This window comes from Euprymna scolopes, chromosome 1, assembly GCF_053919585.1.
Source record: "Euprymna scolopes isolate OS-2025 chromosome 1, ASM5391958v1, whole genome shotgun sequence".
Lineage (NCBI taxonomy): Eukaryota > Metazoa > Mollusca > Cephalopoda > Sepiida > Sepiolidae > Euprymna > Euprymna scolopes.
Window position 1 is genome coordinate 160,737,600 of NC_136482.1, and position 21,286 is coordinate 160,758,885.

Here is a 21,286-nt window from a genome sequence, read left to right on the forward strand (position 1 = left end):
TTTTTTGCTTTATAAAAATAAAAATAATTTTTAAGCGGACCCAATCGACAAGAATTCAATTTATTTTTATGGAAGTCACTCCAGACAAGACATGAAGCCACTTATAAGGAGTTAATCAAAATCGATAAATATGGAGAAAGTAGAATCAATTCAAGACAATCCAAGTCTGAAAGAAATTCCACATTTAGCAAACAAGCTTAAACCCTTCAAAAGAACCATACGGAAGAAATAGGGTTAAAAGGTTAACAGAAAAGTTTACCCCTAAACTGGTTAAGTGGCTGATTAGAAACCGTTTTTATTGTGACACCATCATAAGAATGTAATGTTGAATTTTTATTTTATTGAACTGACAATAAACACTTTTTAAAAATGTACACAATCTTTAATTACATGATTTCATAATTTTGTTCAAAAAAATATAAACACAACAGAATCTCTGAATTGTTTATGCAACAAAAGAGGGGAAAAAAAAAAAAAAAAGGATTAAAATTTTTTTGTTAAAACCAAACAAAAAAGTTTTTGGTTCAAACAAGAGAAGGCAATCCATGGGAATGAAGGCAACATTTACACTTGATAGAAAACAAATCTGTTTGGTAGAGTAAAACTCTAAAGCTCAGCAGTGGGCGAGGTTTTTTTTTTATATCACGGTACAAAAATAAAGACAGGTTTATAAATATTTTGGCAGTAAATCAGCTCAAAAAATGTCTCATTATTCTCTCTTTCTCGTTGCTCTGCTTCAGAAAACAATTCTGCTATTATACGAAAGATGATGATGGAACTTGCAAGTGATGGAGCGAGTTGTCGGAATCATTCTTCTGGATTGGAATCACTCTGAAATGAAAACAGAAAAAAAAAATTAATTGAGATATTGACAAAATAAAATTGAAAATGCTAACAACGTTTTTCTTGTGTCAATGAAACTTGAATTATGATTTTTAGCATTAGGGATGTGTGTGTGTATACAGAACAGGAGATTTTGTTGGTTTGGTTGTATTGAAAGAATTGACGAGAGTTCTTTGGTAGTTGAGATAGAAAAGTCGAGCAAACAGGTTTGGCAGATAAAGGCCAAAGAAAACATAGGAGGTAGTGACAAGGATGCAAAGAGGGATAAATAAAGAATTCAGGGTTCATACAGATTTTCAGTATCCATTTTTCAAGGCATTTTGAGCCCTTTTTGAGGCATTCTCCAGGCAAAATTCAAGTTTCAAAAACAAAATTTGATATATAACGAGTGATATCATAAACCAAAAAAAAAAAAAAACAATAATATTTTAATCAACATTTTAAAAATATTTTAATAGTATTTATTTCAATTTTAAATTTCACTTCAGCATTTCAAGACATTTCTCATATTTTTAAAGGCTTTTCAAAATAATAATAGAAACAATGTCTTTTCAAGGCAAAGATCAAAATAGAAGTCCTTTTCAAGCCTGTGCAAACCCTGGAATTGGCCAGATATAGTTTAGAAATCAATTTCTAAAAGCTGTCCAACACATGCCAGCTGATGATAAAATATTTCTTGAAATCACCCCACCCCCCACCCAATAAAAAAAAACGAATAATGCCAACTAAGCTTTTTTTATTATTTTTCCCGGAAAGAAAAATATATAAAAAGTAAGTAGACCCTGTATAAAAAAATGTAAATAGCAGCGATTACCGGTTCGAGCGCAAAAAAATAAAATAAAAAATAATGATGGTAAAAAATTACCTGCATTAGCGAGGCGCGAACATTTGATGCTAGAAGTAAAAGGATGTTTAGAGAAAAACATGTTAATTACGTGGGCCAAGGTGAAAGTATGATGTTTGGGACTTCAAAATAATGATATTCAAACCTAACGGGACACGTGAATGAATCGGGTTCAAAGTTTTAGCACTTGGACAATGATTTTATCTCTCTCTCTGTATGTGTGTACATGTGTTTTACGTTCGGGCCTTTGAAATAACAACATTAAAATGTAATGGAAGGCGTGAGTGCAATGAGGTCAATAGTTTACCACCGTTATGATCATGTTATCTCTTTCTCTCTCTCTCTCTCTATATGTGTATCTCTCTCTCTCTGTGCATGTATGCATGTGCATGGGTGTGTGTTTGTGTGCATATGTGATTAACTATGTGTGCTGAAAAAGTAAAAAAGCAATTGGTTTGTTTCATGCTAAAACGATTGCAGAGTGAATAGTGCGTGGACATTTTTTTTGTAAACGTATAGTGTATTCATTTATTTACAAACAGTTGTATACCGGAATAAGCGAGTTATTTACTCCCAGCCAATGAGATTTGCCAGATCTTTGTAAGGAGAAATTATTATTTTTCTTACTGGGAAAGGAAAGGTAATAGTATGTGTATGAGTTTGGTGTTGAGTGGGGTTGGTGGGAGGTTACAAAAAAAGTGATAGTAGCATGTGTGCTAGGTGTTGCCCAGGTATGTGTAGGTGGTGTAGTAAAAAACCCTAGGGGGTAATAAAAAAGTGGTAGTGGTGGGGATAAAAACAACAGTAGGTAACCCGTGTGGAGAAAGGTTTAAAAAGAAAAGTGGTAGTAGCAGGAGGGAGGATCAAAACAACAGTAGGCAGAGATGTAAAAAAAAAAAAAGTCGTAGGCAGGCTCGAACCCGTAATGCAAAGAAGAAAAAAAGGTTAAAAAGAAAGTGACATCTTAGCCGATGTCTCCATTGCCCGCCCAGAGGTTTGGAACATTAAAATTAAGCGTAGCCAATTGAAAAAAAAAACATGATGACTCACGAAAATGTCGCCGAAAAACCGACCCCTCCTTGTACAAAACTGCTCAGTTGAAGGTGAAGAAATGAATGTTTTTGGCCAATTTTTCGATATTTGCCGAAGGATCGAGCTTGAAAACGATACCAGTCTGGTCAGGTTCCGATGTGTCTGTCGGAAGTTTTTGGTAGACATACAAACACACACACACACACACACATTTTGACTTTTATATATTGAATTAGTTTGGGTGCCCAGCATTGCCTGGGTGTTTGGAGGTGTGTGTTGAGCAAAAAAAAACAAAAAAAAAAAAAACGTGGCAGTAGGCAGGCTCGAACCCGTGATGTGAAAGCGGAAAAGAAAGTGAAAGAAAATCTGACGTCTTACCACTACTCCATGATGTCACTGGAAGTCTAAAGCGTTCAAATTTGACGTAGTCAATCAAAAACAAAAGATGACTTGCAGAAATAGCGGCACTTTTAAATATCTCCCACGAAAGCAAATTAGTTTAATGTGTGTGTGTGTGTGGGGGGGGGGGGAAGAGAGAGCAGCCCCCCCCCCAAAAAAAAGGGGCCACTCTGGTAGTATCCAAATAAGTAGTAATTGTCTCAGTATGAAGGGTTTCCCCTACATTGACCAAGGGCCAATTACAACAGATACTACCCAGCCCAAAGGCCAGGCAGTTGCGTTTCCATAGCTTTGCTTTATTTACATGTCAAAGACAAACAAACACTGGAGACGACGACATGGTAGGAATTTTGTTTAACTCGATCAAAAAAAAAAAAAGATCGAGACGACGTCCGTTTGCGAATGCGAGATATTACAATCTGGGAAATATGCAAAAACTTCTCGTGGAATCTAACCGACGTGAGAAGCCCGATGCAAAAAGCCTTTCGTGGACATATACAAACGCTTGTGCCCATTTTGCCTTTTTATATATTAGACTAGCGAGGGGTACCCGTGAAAAAAAAAAACGAAGCCTTCACGACGCGCAGTTGGAAAATAGTAAAGTGTTTAAAAAAAAACAAAACAGGTGCGCATTTTTGATTGACGTGACGGCGATAGGTATTCAGCAGTAAGCATTTTGTGCGGGACAGTTTTGAATGAGGTGAATAAATCGGTTTATTTGTTTTTAAAAACCCGTTCCCTGTTTATCAGGAGGAGCGAAATGAAAGCTACAGTCTGATATGACGAAGTCGACATTGAACAAACGTTACTTAGCTCTCTTGAGATAACTGGCTTTCAGCCTGTGATTAGAGTCGAGTTTCGCTTTTTTTTATACTGAAAACCGAATGTAACGCGTGCCGATGCGGGAAATGTGGAATAATTAACGTTTGAAAGTCAATAAAATTAAATAGACAGGCGAGTTCCGTGGGTAACTCTGAGATATTACAATTTATAGATGATATAAAAAGTTTTAAGAAGTTGTGAACCAAGGAAGCGCTTCTCTGAAAGAAGCCTTTTGTGGACATCGAGGAAAAGCGTACATACATACATACATACATACATTTTCGCTTTTATATATATATATTACCATCTTTGCTGATCTGGCAATCTCTTTTTTTTTAAGGTGATAATGTATGTGCAAACACAAAGTACATAGCATGTAATAATAAACAATAATAATCATAATAATAATAACAACAACAATAATAATAACATAAACTAAAATAAAGAAAAGAAAAGAGAATTTATTTGTATAATATTTTGCTTCTTTCCTTAGTGAGTCCATATATTATGCTTTGAAAAAGGCTAAAATATTATTTTTGAAGGTCAAACTGCTTCAAAAACAAACCAAATTTGCTAAACTTGGCTTTAAAAAGGGCCAATCTGGCAACCCTGGACAAGAATATGACAGTGACCTCTCTTTGGTGTAGTCTAATTTTTGAATACGATTAAAATAATATACTAGCGGAACCTGTGGAAATTCCACAGGGGAATCATTCATATGTAATATTTTGATGTTGGCATTCTGTAGGTGTTCAGCATAAATGGAGACGCTCTGATATTATTGTAACTTTTTTGTTAAAACTGCAAAAGTATTTATCTAAAGCTAGCAGGGATGCCCGATGTAAGCCGGTCGTAAAATATGCTTAAATATGATATTTTAATTCTTGCAGATTTATAATTATAGAGTTAATGTTCTATCGATTTTTATATATTATGACGTTGCGATTTAAAAAATAAAAAAATAATCCATACTAGTGAGACCTGAGGAAATTCCACAGCAGACTTTTTTCATGTGTAATATATTGATGTTGGCATTCTGACGATGTTTAGCGTAAATGAAGACACCATGATATCATTGTAGCTCTTTTGTTAAAACTACAAAAGTATTTATCTAAGCTAGCAGGGATGCCCGACATAGCTTGGTCGTAAAATACGCTTAAATATGGTATTTTAAGTTATGCAAATTTCAGATATATTTTCATAGAGTGAATTCTCTACCAATTCTTACATATTATAAAGTTGCGATTTCAAAAATATAAAACGCAATATATTCATGTGACTTAGGGGAATCAACTTGAATTAAAACCAAAACTTATAAAGAACACACATTTTATGTGTGTGTGTATATATATATATATATATATATATAGGTATAAGCCTGACGAATCCTAGCATGGATGAAACACGGAATATTCTGTGTAGCTTAATTGCCATATATATTTTTATAACTTACTATATGTATATATATCTATAAAAGTGAACGTGTCTGTGTCTGTCTGTGTACATTTCCCTACGCAATAACTCTGTCAATTTTTAGTCTACAGACTCAAAATTTGATATACAGGGCACTGAGATTTGGGAAAATCGATGTGATCGGTTTTCGGCCAGAAATTTGGCTGTTAACGATTTGATCTTTGAGAACTCTACCAAACTCCTCCGACAATTGTGGGTCTAAACACTTGAAATTTTAGATATAGGTTCCTTGGGCATGAATCTAACTTAATAACTTGATTTGAGCCCAAAACAATAAATGTTAAGGGGTCATAATAGGGGTCAAAGTTAAAAAAATTGACCGTTTTCTTTGTTGTTTTTTTTTGCTCAGCATACACCTCCAAACACCCAGACAACGCTGGGTACCCATGCTAGTATATATATATATAACTTGAGTTCCTTCAGTTATAATCGTAACTAAAACTTATGAAGCATTCTTGATAAAATTATTTATAAAAAAATAGATGACTTGAGTGTCATCAGCTATAATCAAAACCGAAATCAAAACTTATGAAGAAATCTTTGTAAGATTATTTATTACAAGAAATAGAAGGGAATAACAATCTCTGTCAGTGGAGGAGAAATCCTTCACGACTGAGACAATTTTTATTTTGTTCCTTTCTCCACGTTAAAAAACGACCCTGATGTCTAACCCTGTCCCGTGGGGAGGCATTGTAAATAGGAACAATCAAACGACAGTCATACGGAAGAAAAAAGACATAAGCGTGATGCACGAAAGAACATACATGTTATCATATTAATATATAGATGACTTGGGTGCCATCAGCTTGAATCGAAACCGAAACAAAACTTATGAAGAATTCTTGGTAAAATTATTTATTATAAGAAATGGAAGTCTATAACAATTAAACGATTTGGATGTAATCGTGACACAGAAAATAACGCTATCGTATTAATATATAGATGATCATTGTTGTAATAGTATATATAATAGAAGAACCATGTCATTTCAATGTAAAGCAGTTTTCACTAAAGAAAGAGCAAAAAGGAACATTCGAAAGGAGCGGCAAAAAAACAAAACAAAACAAAAATAAAACAAACAAAAAAAAAAAGAACATAATTTGCCAAGAAAGGCTGCACAGAAGGAGTACATTAAAGCTTGTCTCTTACGATGTGATTTTATTATATGTATTGAACTATGTAGCACAATATTACTTTCTGAGTATTTATATTACTTAATAATTTATCTTATTTTGGTCAGTTCTATATTTAAGATATAATGGACATTATTTTCATAGAAACTCGTATTTGCATGCTATTGGTTTTTCTGTCCAAAAAAGAAAGAGAAGAGTTTTGTGTTATCCAGAAAAATATCAGCATTATCAAAACCTATCTGTTGATTAAATATCCTTCTCATTCTGTGGAATTTCCACGGGTCCTGCTAGTTTTTAATAATATAGTTATAAGCTTTCACTTGGCATTAACAGGGCTTGCAAGAATTTGATGTGTTTTACGAATCAAGGGAGATAACTTTCATTATTTCTTGTTCCTCTGTAAACAAGAAGGGCATCATTTTGATTTAGTCTAACATAAGTGTGGACGCATGTAGCAACAAATACAATAGAAAACTTATCATACGGGAAATCAAACTGCACATTTTCCTTGCTGGAGTACATCGTTTTAGACCGTTGCTTCTTCTTCCGAACTGGAGCTGTTGGAGGTGGCATCAAACTCGTAGCTCCCTGGGAGTCAGAGAAAACACAAAGAAACCATAAGAACGAGAATTTAATCTTGTTTGCTTCTTCAATGATTACAATAAATGCGTAATAAAAAGATATAAAATCTGCAAATAGAAATACAATACAAATAAAAGAATCATAAAGGAGACCGATATAATTTTGCGAAAGACAATATCTATTTGCAACTGACTTTTCAAAGAAATAATTAAAATTTTTTTTTTTTTTTTTTTTTTAAATTCTGGTCAAAAATATATCAGCATTTAAATCCAACAGATTCAATACAAATGAAAAATTACTCAAGATTTTTAATGCAAATAGTTCTAAAAGATGATTGGCCAATCTCAATTTTCATGTAATCTTTGATAAAGCCTATGCGGTCTGGATGGTCCAGTGACTTTGCTATAGGCTGTTCTGACGTATAGAAGAGTTCATTTTGTTTTGAATGGGAAAGCAATTGCTATTCTGACAACGTTGACTATTAAGAGCCAATATAATAATAATAATTTCTCCGGAAACAAAACCGTCAGTCAGCAAAACTTGTCAAAGGGAGATAACTCCATAAGTTTCATATGAATCATTTGAAATTTTTGTTAACACTGAAAAATATCTAAAAAAATAATAAATGAACCAACATGTCTACTGAAACATAAAAAAACAAAATTATCATTCACATATTTTAAAGACTTTCACTGATTAAAAAAAAAAAAAGATGAAAAGAAATTTACTAAAATAATAAAATAAAAGCAGTGCATGAGGGTGGGAATGTGAAATGGAGTCCATAGGTTACATATAAATCCGTTAGACAAGACAAGTTTGGGTGGGGTGGGGATGGAATTGTGTGGGGAGAGGGCAAAATAATAATAATAATAATAATGACGTTCTCATAATAGTTAACTAATTTCTAACAACAACAACAACAAAAAATATCTACATGCTTTTGTGGAAAGAAAAAGAACGTTCACAAATAAAAATGATTTGTTAATTAAAATTGGCTTCCTTTTTTATAGACAGTGACTGTTTTGACTGTTTTCCATTGTCTGACGCAAACTTATAGAAATATACGACAACTGCATTTAAAAACTAAGCATTTTTATTCAGATATCTTGGATTAGCATTACATTATATGTGTGCGTGTGATCTGTTGTTATTATTTTTATTATCAATATTATCAGTTTTGAAATGCTGCTTTTTGAATTTAATTTCGCTAAGTGATGAGAGAGCTATCTTCCTGTTGCATCGTGTCTATTACATAGCCGTGTGTGTTTATATATTTACGTGTTCATACATGTGGGCTATGTCCATGCATGTTTCTATCACCGTCTGTGCTGTCTCTAGTATATACATGTTTGCATGTGCCTATATGTGTGACAACAGCATATTCTTTTCATTGTTTTGACTCTCGAGTATATATCCGACACAGACAATTAATCAACCAAAAACATCACTCTACATAAAAACATAAGATGTCAATGGATATATACCTGAGAATCAAAACAAGGAAAAGAATATGCTGTTGTCATAGACCTAGTGATTATTTATGGTGTATATATATATACGTGTGAGTTTTTGTTAATGTAATGGTTCTCTTTCTGTATGTATAATGTTCATCGAGAGAATGACCGAGTGTGGGCGGGAATATATATATACATTCAATAACAGTTCACCAAACGCGGACGATAAGGTACAAGGACAGTTCTTTTCAACAAAGAGATGAATAACATCTTTCTGTGGAGGAACATCAGGACAAAAAAATGGAGAATATTCTTTCTCCTGTCGGTTGATTTTGACTGATGGTTCGGTAAAGTTGCAATGAACATTTCTTCCATTCGAAGGAACAGCAATCGAAACTTGGGTTAGATTTTATGCAACTTTATTTCCTGACCGCCCCCCCCTCCCATCTTGGAGTTACAAACTTCTTCGGTCTCAACATCTTGATATTATATAACGAATGATATGATGAACCAAAAAACTCATATTTTAAATTAACATGTCTACTGAACTTATGAATTAGTTTCAATGGATCTCAAGAGACAAAATCTCTTGAACTAACTCCTGTCCATTCTCTAACTGACTAACGTGTATATATAAAAACTATCCCTTTGTTCAATACTTTGGCATCAGAGGCCAACCTTATTGTTATTCCAAATCAAGTTTTGTTTATCTACCTTCCAATATGGTTTATCATTTATGATATTAAGTTCCGTTACGACTCCAACTAATTGTTAGATTTTTTCAACATTCCCTTCTGCCATCGAAATATTTTCTCCAAACATTTCCTATTTCATAACATCTACATTTCGATACAATAATAAGAATAATTTCTTGCTTAGATGACATGACGATGTCTGAGAGTCCAAGAATACAGCATGTACATATATTATTTAATTGGAATTCACCATTGAGATGAGTATTATTTATTAATAACAAATAAACGTGGCTTTATAAGAGCAAAAAATCCAACCTTGATCGCCCTTCATATAGAGACGTTGAATCTTTACGGTTCCAGGTGAGAATTGTCTGAAGATAGCGGTTTCAATCCTACCCAAAGCCGACCAGAGACTTACTTGGCCAAAAACGTGGTGAGATGACAACAACTATGGATGGCAGTAATTGCTGAGAACGCAGTTAGGAGATTCGGAGTTCCTATCTCGTCGCGGTTACCACCTGACGAAGGCCAGAGGAATAGTTGGCCGAAATGTTGTGAAGCAACAACTAAGTTAATAAATACAGCATGTATATCATAAATTGTTATATCATAAAGTTTTATATCATAAATTGTTATATCATAAATTGTTATATCATAAATTGTTATATCATAAATTGTTATATCATAAATTGTTATATCATAAACTGTTATATCATAAACTGTTATATCATAAACTGTTATATCATAAATTGTTATATCAGATTGTCTGAGTTGGACTAAATAATTAAAAAAAAAAAAAAAAAAAAAAACCGAGCAAAGTACGTTATCATATTACCAATAACAGCCTATAAGAGTACCAAATAAAAATTAGCTTGCCGGAAGCAAAGTTCGGTTTGTCAGTTTAAATGCTATTTGGATCTGACTTTAAAAACCCAACAAGATAACTTTATATGTTAGAAATAATAATGATGATGAATACAAATATAAATAAAGAGAAAACTTTTTTTTTTTTTTTTTTTATAAAAAATCTACGTTGTTTGTTTTCTCCCAACGCAACCAGTACTTTATCGTTACATGTGTGGCTGAACGCAAGTACATGTGAATGTTTGAGGCTTTTGATATTGGTCGTACAAATGGATTTGCATTTGATGTCCGTTATGTAAATTGCAAACAAGCACATTTATATTAGCATGAAAGGTTTTTTTTCTGTTATCATGGGCAGGTTGGCTCATTTGTTAACCATGATTGTTATAAAGATTATTTTAATTCAAGCAAGATTACACAAGTAAAAAAAAAAAATAGAAGAAAACGAAAATAGGATGCAGGCTAAACTAAATATAACGTCTTTTTTTTTTGTTGTTGCCATAAGAATTACATTGAACACAATAAAACAAAGCTTGCTGTTGTAATAGTAGTAGCAGTAGTTGTTAACTGCCATTGGGTAATCCAGGTAGACATTAAATTTGGGTTGGAAAAGAGAGAGAGAAAGTCTCATGCTTATACGTTACCGCATGTCAGGAGGAGAAGTGAATAGAAAGGCGTTACATACACTAGAAAAAGACAGGAGTGTCAGATGATTTGATAAAGAGCGAAGAAGAAAAGCTGAAAGAACGGAGAATTAATTGAAGAAAAAGCCAAGAGAAACAACGATTAAGATTTTTTTTTTTCTTTCAAAGAAAAGGTGCTTATTTTATCAAAAAAAAAACCCCAGAAAAATCTTTATGATGTACATACTCTTCGCAGAATGAAGATGTCATATTCCAAATATCACCTAAATTGATCAAAGTAGCTTTTTTTTTAAAACTAAGAAAAGGAAATTTATGATTTTTATACTAAATAAGGCTGATTTTGATCAGAATAGTACGAATTGAGTTATCTCCCTTTCAACATGGCTGCCCAAAATCTAATGTGCCGCTTTATCATAAAATTTTATTTTCTTAGTTAAAAAAAAAAAAAAATACTACTAGTTAAATTTACGTGATTTTTGGAATATAACATCTTTGTTTTAAGACGAATATGTACATCATAAAGATTTGTCTATATTTTTGTTTTTTTCAATAATTCTAAATAGATACCAAAGAAAATTTTGAGAAAATTTTTAATTCTGTTATCATTACATACGGTGATAATTTGGTTAATATAATTGGTCGACAACTTCATTACAATCTTTTCAATCTCAACATAATGGCTCTTTCTAGATTGTTTTTAAGATTGCCCTGCACTACTTTAATGCCTGTATTTCCTTGATATAATTGATTGAAAATACAGACAATTTCTACTGACCTTCATCAATTTTTTATGCTTTGCATCAATAACAATAGGGTTTTATTTTTTCTTACATAAATGACTTTGGATGAAAACACTAATATTCATTTTTCTTTATTCGATTCTTCAAACCTTCAGTTTTGGTCAGCTTGTCCAGCATTGACAAAACTTTCTCTGAAGTTAGCAATGACCAATGAAAAACGTAAACTTGAACATCCAGGATGAGCCAGAAGATTTTGAATTTTTAGGCAGAAAAAAGTAATTTAAACAAAAGCACTCACATTGAAAATAAGAAACATTTATATTCATACTAGTAGGCTGCCCGGCATAGCCTGGTCATAAAATAAACTTAAATCTGATATTTTGATTAATGCAGATTTCGTATATATTATATTGGACCCAATATATAGTAATGATTTAAAAAGTTAAAAAAAAAAAAAAAAAAAAAAAAAAAAAAAATGACTTGCGCGCCACCATCGAGAATCGAAACCAAAACGTTTAGCTTACAATTTAATTTTTCCTTTGATGTTAATGCCTGAGCAATGAAGGCATGTTTGCTGCAAGGCTAAAAATTAAAACATGAACCAATAGCTATTACGTTACGCATGCATATTTGTAATGCTATCGTTCGACTTTCACTGGCAAATTCCATTTTTTTAATTTTAACACTTTTGCATCGATTTCCCCCAGCTGAAACTCAAATATAAAGTTTTGCATGGGGTTGAATACCCTATATATTAAGTTTTATGTCTGCAGACCAAAAACTGGCAGAGGAGTTTGGTAGGCAAAATTTTTTAAACAAATATATATATATATATATATATATATATATATATATATATATATATATATATATATATATGCATACATAAATATATATAGAAAAAAGTTTGTTTACTATAAAGTTTTTATGCAAATATTACGCAAGTATAAATCATGTAGAATATCTGCATGAATATAATTACACGTAATAGTTAACTAAAGATGGTCATCCCCATAAGAAAACCGAAAAAACTAATATGAAATTAATTAAAATGAATGTTTAAAAGAATATGCAAATTAGCTACATCTTTTGCAGATGAAAGCAATTCCATAACCCATATATAACAAAGATGTATTTTCTTTTTAAATAAATAGAAAAAACGGTTTTTAATATGAATATCAATACACACACACAAAAAAAAATTATAGCAGTATAAATATTTTAAAAAAGGTACTTTTTGTATTAAATGTATTGGTAAATCAATTTCTGAATTAAATATTCTTGCAAAAGAAAAAAAGTATCCAGATTGGAAAAAAAAATTGCAGTTATATTGTATTACATGCTCAAATGAAAGAATGACTTATCTTTCCTGCTTTACAAGAACTTCTGGTACTTTCGCTGTTATCAGTGGCAGCTCGATAAGACTGATGCTTGTTTTTAATAAAAAAGCGACCTTCTACTCGATCATATCTTTTTCTTAATTTTTAGTTATTTTACTTATTTCAACAGGACATATAAATACATCAAAGTGTTTTTATAAAAAATTATATTCATATATATATATATATATATATATATATATATATATATATATCAAAAAATTATATTCATATATATATATATATATCAAAAAATTATATTCATATATATATATATATATATATATATATATATCAAAAAATTATATTCATATATATATATATATATATATATATATATATCAAAAAATTATATTCATATATATATATATATATATATATATATCAAAAAATTATATTCATATATATATATATATATATATATATTTAAAAATTATATTCATATATATATATATATATATATATATATATATATATATATATATATATTTATTTAAAAATTATATTCATATATATATATTTAAAAATTATATTCATATATATATATTTAAAAATTATATTCATATATATATTTAAAAATTATATTCATATATATATTTAAAAATTAGTCATATATATATTTAAAAATTAGTCATATATATATTTAAAAATTAGTCATATATATATATTTAAAAATTATATTCATATATAAAAACATTATATTTATATATATATTTAAAAATTATATTCATATATATATTTAAAAATTATATTCATATATATTTAAAAATGAATTTTTTTCTGCATCAAATCAATTGGTTAATCAATTCATAAATTAATTTACCAAAGGAAAAACAAACAAACAAACAAACAGATGCACATTAAAATTAATAGATAATCAATAGGTTGTTTGCCTTACCAACTCTTTCTTGGGCATCACCGGAGAAGTTTCTCGGCTGCTTGAAGGGCTTTGTGAGTGGGATGAATATCCACTTCCTCTATCAAAAAGATCTTCACACGAACCGCCCCAACTGGATCTCACAATCGATTGAGCTTTCATTATGTTTGAACTGTTGATGAGATTACCAATGGCAGCAACACGTTTGCTTTTACGGATTGCTTCGGAACGTTCAAACTCATCTGCAAAAAAAAAAAACAATGTCAACAACGTATACATATACAGTGCGAAAATAAAGAGAATGGAATTGTTTGTTTTTCATAGAGAATTTGCAAGAGTTCACGTGCCTCGATAGCCCAACCTAGCGATTGTAAAATTACTCTGCTCAATTTAATACTTGTTAGAGTTTTACCGTTTTGTTTTTTGGCAACTCTGATACCCGAGTTATAACAGGAATAATTACACATGAATTGCAAAAAACAATTAAAAAAAAAATAGACATATACTTCCTATAACTATAAGGAGAACTTACTATTAATGATAGAACATAGGTACATCTGTGCCTAAACCTAAACGTACATTCCATGAACAAAGCTTCTTTCTTAGAACTGCATGCCTGTGGAATTGTCTTCCGTTTTCCTGCTTTCCGGCTGACTACAATATGGTTGTCTTCAAGTCTGACGTAAACAAGTTCTTGATGAGCCGTTCCATATAAGTTAACAAATTTACCGAATTGATTACTATATTGTCCAATTTCTACTGCACACTCTTTAACCCTTATCGTCGAGTGGCCTCTTGGCCTTGATAATGTGGTGTTGCCTGTGTAAAAAAAAAAAAAAAGCTGTATTTCTGTTTGTTCACAATATACATCATATATGACGTCATAGCAGATGAAGTGATTAATAATGATATGACAAAAGGATTGGGTAGACATACACTGGTTGTGACTTTAAAAGATTATAGTGTCAGCGACCAAATTAAAGAGAGAAAATAAGGCGTGTGTGTGTGTGTGTGTGTGTGTGTGTGTATATATGGAGAGAGAGAGGGAGAGAAAATATATATCGTGAACAAACAAAAATATTGGATGTATCTTAAAGTGTATGTGACTGAACTCTTCACCTGGCAACACCAAGTATACATACATAACTAGCCTGGGTGCCCGGCATTGCCCGGGTGTTTGAAAGAGTGCATTGACCAAAAAAAAAAAAAAAAAAAAAAAGTGGTAGTGGGCAGGCAGGTTCGAACCAGTATCGTGAAGGAGCAAAAGAACATGAAAAATAGTCACATCTTTGCTGTTGCGTCCATCGCCAAACTGGAAGTGGCGAAAGTTTAAATTAAGGCTAGGCAATCAAAAAGAGGGGATGACTTTTGAAAATATCGGCGAAAAAAAGTGACTTCTCATTGTAGAAAAGTGCCCAGTTGAGGGTGAATGAATTAATGTTTTTAGCAAATTTTTTCGATATTTGTCGTCCAAAGGGTTGAGCTTCAAAACCGTACCAATCTTGTAAAAACCCATCGCCTCTGTTGAAAGTTTTAGGCAGATATACATACATACATTTAAACAGACAGGTGAGATTTATGTTATAGACTAGCCTGGGTGCCCGGCGTTGCCCAGGTGTTTGGAGGTGTGTGTTGAGCAAAAAAAAAAATGATAGTAAGCAGGCAAGTTCGAACCTGTACCGCGAAGGAGGAAAAGAATGTGAAAAAAAAAAAAGTCATGTCTTTGCTGTTGCACCCATCTCCAAACCAGAAGTGATGTAGGTTTAAATTAAGGCTAGACAATCGAAAAGAGGTGATGACTGTTGAAAATATTAGCGAAAAAAGCGACCCCTCCTTGTAGAAAAGTGTCCAGTTGAGGATGAAGGAATTAATGTTTTTGGCTAATTATTCGATATTTGTTGTCTGAGGGATCCAGCTTCAAAATGATACCGATCTCATGAAAATCCGTCGCTTCTGTCAAAAGTTTTAAGCAGATATACATACATACACACTAACAGACAAATGAGATTGATACAATAGATTTATTATTTAAATAGTTATTTAAATAATTTTACGTGCATAAAATTAACTTTATTTTATGCATGTACAAATATTTAAATAATAAATTACAAATAATACGTCCCAAAATGTGGGACAACTAGAATATAAACAAAGGGCAGATAACTTCTCTCTTTACAAGCACTCAGGGAGTGAAAAGAAAGGAAAAAAATAATACCACAGAATCGCTTATGAAAAATAAATAAATCTTATATATATATATATATATATATATATACACTAGACTACTCGTGGCCCGTTGGGTCAGTATGTTATATCAGCCATGGAATTAATGTATGAGCGTGACACCTGTGACGTAAAGAAAATAGTTTTTTGTGACATAACAGAAACATTTCTATGAAAGTATATTAAAATGAAAAAAGAATATAGATAGATTTCTATGAGTCATTCTGTTTATTATAATTGTTTATTTTTGAAAAAAAAAAAAAAAAAAAAAAAAACTTACAGTCATTGAATTAAAAATGGTTTGCCATATTTATAGGTAAATGTGCACTGAACAGACATCATAATACTTAAAATTAAATTCAAATTTTTATACATCTTTTAATTTGAATGCAAAAAAAACAAAACAATTGGGACGCTGAAAATGTACACAGTAAAACAATACGTTGTCAACGGGTCAAAGTTGATTTATTTGTAAGAGAATTGTTACGGTATACTTGTAATACAGAATAGTTGCAAAACATCCCCATGCTTCCCATGTTAAATTATAATTTCTAAATAATAATGTTAATGTTTCAGTGCCCAGGTCAAATTCTACAAAAGTAGCGATTTGTGTTTATTTGTTTACGCTGTTATGGGTTTAAATTCATGTACGCATGTGCAACCGGAAGTCATAAACCAGAAAGTGGGTTACATCACTTGTTACAAGATCATTTGAGTTTTATAATTATATAGATATATATGTATATGAGAGGGAGAGAGAGAGAGAGAGAGAGAGAAAATATATGGTGTAAAGAAACAAAAATATTTGGTGTATCTTCAATTGTATGTGACTGTCAGACTGAAGATTAAATTTTTCCTTGTGGTCGCGTAAAGTCCAATTACGCCGTTAATCCCCCTCCCCCTTTTTTTTTTTGCAGGATTTTGCTCAGTTTACATGTTTAGAAATATCCCAAACCCCATAAATTTTTAATATATTTTATTTTGTGAAATTTTTCTTTCGCTATCTTTAATAATTTTATTTTATATTATTTCGATGTGTTTGTTTCGTTCTTTCTTGCATTCTGTTGTGTTCAATGCTTGTGTTTATTTTGCATCCCACTTGTCTCATGCGAACCAATTACCGTTTCTTGTTTCAACCTTTTTGTAATAAAAAGGAAATTTGAACCCCAATGGGATCTTAACGAGTCATACCTCTATGCAGAAAATTTGTCTTCCTGAAATGTTTGATAAAAAACCCTTTAAAAAAAATCCCTCCCTCCTTTTTTATAGGCATTTTATATGAAAAAAAAAAAAACAAACAATATATATATATATATATATATAATTATTTACTATAATAATTATTAAATACCTACAGACACTAGTGTTTCATCCTTTCGGGAATCAACACCGGTCCACTAAACTCTAATATATATATATATTAGAGTTTAGTGGTTATGGCAATTTTAGTTTTGATATTTCATTTTTTTTTTCTTTCTGTTTATTTCTGCACTAATACCGTTGGATAATGGTATTAACTCTAACTTCTTTCCAACTCTGGTGGAAATATTAGATAATCTTCATTGAATATTTTACACTAAATATTGTTTTTCGCACTCAATAATTCAAAACTAACAATTCTAAACTTTAAAAAATTTTTAATTTTAATTCTAAAAGACTTTAAAATTCCATTAGCGGTCCAAACGTTTATCTACTTGATGACCTTTGACCTAAACAGTTACAGTTCTTTTGCATTTCTTCTCCCCTCTCTCTCACTGATTTGAAAAATAGTGTCATCCGCTGTAACAAGTTATCCTTACAACAAAATGATATCATCATCCAGTATGCACAATTATCCCCCAAATGATGAGTAGGGCTATGACAAGAGAATATTCTTATTGTTTTGACGCTGGAGTATATATCCGACACAGTTAATCAATCGAGAACCACATCACTATCTAAAACCATAAAATTTTAACTGATATATATTCGAGAGTCAAAATAATGAAAAGAATATTCTCTTGTCATAGCCATAATGATTAGATAACAAAACGATGACATCATTCAGTGTGCACAGTGACAAGCAAGATCTGCAAAGTTTTAGTGTTATATATATATATATATATATATATATATATATATATATATATAGATAGATAGACTTCATCTGGTGGTTCTATTGTTTGTTCAGTTCATTAATCTTTATGGTCTTCCATACATTTTTCACTTTTTTTTCTACATAATCATAAAATGCAAAGGAACATGGAGTTTGGAACCGACTGATTTCAAAGTTCCTACAAATAATCACTTGCAGCCAAATGTATCTGTCAAGTACGATTTGAAAGTTTCTTTGAGACGCAGTTAATTTCATGCTTTTAAGCAAATCATAAAAGCTAAAGATTCTCACTTTTCTTATGGAAAACGCAATTTTTTTTTCTTAGATTATAGACTTGAAAAAAATAAAAAATCCTTTAAAACAAAACTGGATAAATCTCATCTCTTTTAAAAAAAGATCATGGACAAGCCTTTCAAAAGAAAATGTACAAATCCACAAAGACCTGTGGCATAACGGAAAACGTACTAAGTAAAATTCAGTAATGATATTCTTTTGGAGGTTTGGAATTGGGTAATATGAAGAATATAACTTCAAAAAATAAAAAAATTTTTTTTTTAAATTGCATTTCACCCAAAACAATGCACAGTGCCACTTTGATGTAGGGGGTTACTATCGGGGACATAAGTTGCAGGGATATTATGTAAAGAGTTGAGCAGCAAGATGTCTGTTCACATTACACTTGAACTTCTGCATGTCAGTACAGTTGGGAAAGCAGAATCCCGGAAGGGAGTTCCAAAGTCTAGAAGTTCTATGAAAAAAAACTATTGGAGTAGAGAGATTTCTTACATCTAGGGATCTCTGTGTAGGGGTGGAATTTTGCTGCTTGTCGGGTCTGTCGAGAGTATTTATGTAGAGGGAGTACAAGTGCTTGTAGCTTGTCAGAGCATTCACCATTAAAATACTTGTAGAATAGGCAGAGAGACGCAACATTTCATTGATAGGACAGAGTACCTATCAGATTGGTGACTCTCTTTTGAACCCTGTCCAGGAGTGAGAGACTAGCACCAATCCAAATATGACAATAATACTCCATACATGGATGAATGGTGGCTTTATAGAGGTACAGGATACTTTCAGGTGTAAGTAGCTTTCTAGCACGGTAGAGAGAGAGAGCCCACCTTTCTCACAGTGGTAGTGAATTACTTAAGCCTTCTACCCAGTCATGACTGATAGAATGCTACCCCTATGAATTAAATAAAGGGTTTTGTTCAAAATTCTGTGCAGATTCCAAAGTTTGACAAAATACACCAGAAGAAGGTTGGAGGCTATATCGGCCGAAACATTTTAGGAATAACACTAAAAGTTAGAACAGTCGTCCAAATAATACAAATAATATGAATGATCAATCCTCATCTTAAAAATTCAGAAATAAATCCCATGATTTTCCAAAGAAATTATGAACAAGCATTTCATAAGAAACTGCACAAAATCTCATCTCTTTCAAAAGATTAAAAATCCACTCAAAAGAAACTGCAGAAATCCTATGATTTTCAAAAGCGGTCATGAACATTCCTTTTCGAAAGAAAACGTATAAGATTTAAAGAAAGGATCTGCTCAAATTGCATACATACCACTGGGTCTTTCAGTCGTCGTTCTTGTTTGTAAAATCTCTGAAAATATAAATATAAAACAAAAATTAGATTCAAAATTAGAAATCATTTTGAAATCAGTTTTTTTCTCGTAAAATACAATTGGTCTGTAATTCAATCAATAGTTGTACACTCCTGGGACAAAGATGGAACCTTGAAACTACCTATTAGTATTTTGCAATTACAAAGAACATGGAATACATGTATATTGAATGTATGTATAAGCATTAAAGAAATATAGTAGAATTATTGGGATGCAGAAAATTGCACTGCAAATCATGTAAGAAAAAGATGTATATATACAAGCATGCTAAGAATTATAATCATTTCATAAATAGCATTTATATATATATATATATATATATATATATATATATATATATATATATATATATATATTATAGGTGGTAAATTTTAAATTAACAACTCCATTTTCTTTAATTGCAGATCTGGCAACCATCCATTGCTTGCTAATGCAAAAAATGCTAAACATTCATTTTTGGAATCAGCATATATTTATATAATAAAAATATTGTATATATAAAAATGGTACATGAAAAACCAAGTGGAATTTGAAGAGACATGCAAGCTAAAAAAGGGAATTCAAATGTCTGCATCCCAAGAAATGGCTAGAAAATGGCACATGCAGCAAAGGATAGATAAGTAAAATGGTGTCGTGTTGATGGGTTGAACAAGAAACAAGGTGTGAATATAAAGTGTTTGGCCGATTCAAAATAATACGTTCGTTTGTGAGGGAAAAGATGAAACAAAAATTCAAAAGGATTAAAAAATAAAAAAATTGGGAAGTGAATGAATTGACTGAATGAAAAAAAAAAAAAAAAAAAAAAGGATCTGTGCAGAATGAGGTTTCAAAAGTGGAGGAAAAATAAAAATCAAGCAATTAAAAATGAGAGCCTGTAGAAAAGAAAGATAAAAATTTTCAAGGATTAAGAATTGGAACCAATTGAGATCAAGCATTTCACATTGAAAGGTTAATTTGGTTCAGTTAATCAAGGAAGTTTGGTTTGTTGAAATGAAAATCAAACCTGTCTGGGCTTATTGCTTGATGAAGCATAAAATACTGTATTGTATGCGATTAGTTGAACGCATTCTTATTCTACCCTTTCACAAATTGTATTATTTACTAAATAATTACAGTAGGTTTTGGTTGGATTTGAACTTGGCATATCTAATTTCATAGTCCTTATTTACTAGATCCTCACGAGGGAGGGATGCGAGTCAGTTTAATGTGCAGGATATTCAGCTCTCCCAAAACGAGCGCTCTGAATTAAAAAAAAAAAAAAATTGCTTCAGATAAGAAATATTTCTCTTCCTTTGACCAATGACATAACAGATATTAATCTCTGATCTTACTGTTTGATCTTGGCCCAAAAACCAGGTAATACTAAATAATTTCATAGTCTGCAACTGTATCCATTAGGCGAATTACATCAATAGGCGCAGGCTAATGTGGTGACATTTTCTTAATGATGATTTCCAAAGTCATCAGATATGGCATAAGCATGTTGACACAACCGTTCTCGTTGGATCATCAAAGTTAAGCAACATCAGTACCAAATGAATGACCAGGTGCTGTA

The 21,286-nt window shown here is 31.5% G+C and overlaps 1 protein-coding gene across 6 annotated transcripts in view; it reads right to left on the bottom strand.

The window, feature by feature from the left end:
• Nucleotides 1-320: 320 nt before the first annotated feature.
• Nucleotides 321-21,286, bottom strand: part of LOC145276959 (uncharacterized) — a 148,675-nt gene continuing 127,709 nt past the window's right edge. For 5 of the 6 annotated variants that reach the window (XM_080128530.1, XM_080128505.1, XM_080128513.1 and 2 more), the window contains 4 exons: nucleotides 19,671-19,709; nucleotides 13,803-14,023; nucleotides 7,031-7,134; nucleotides 321-831 (listed from right to left, as the gene is read on the bottom strand). In XM_080128530.1, the coding sequence (XP_079984656.1) occupies nucleotides 756-831; nucleotides 7,031-7,134; nucleotides 13,803-14,023; nucleotides 19,671-19,709 (440 nt within the window). In that variant the 3' untranslated portion in view covers nucleotides 321-755. Of the gene's footprint in view, nucleotides 832-1,708; nucleotides 1,738-7,030; nucleotides 7,135-13,802; nucleotides 14,024-19,670; nucleotides 19,710-21,286 lie in introns of all 6 variants that reach the window. The other variant, XM_080128520.1, reaches the window with a different exon arrangement.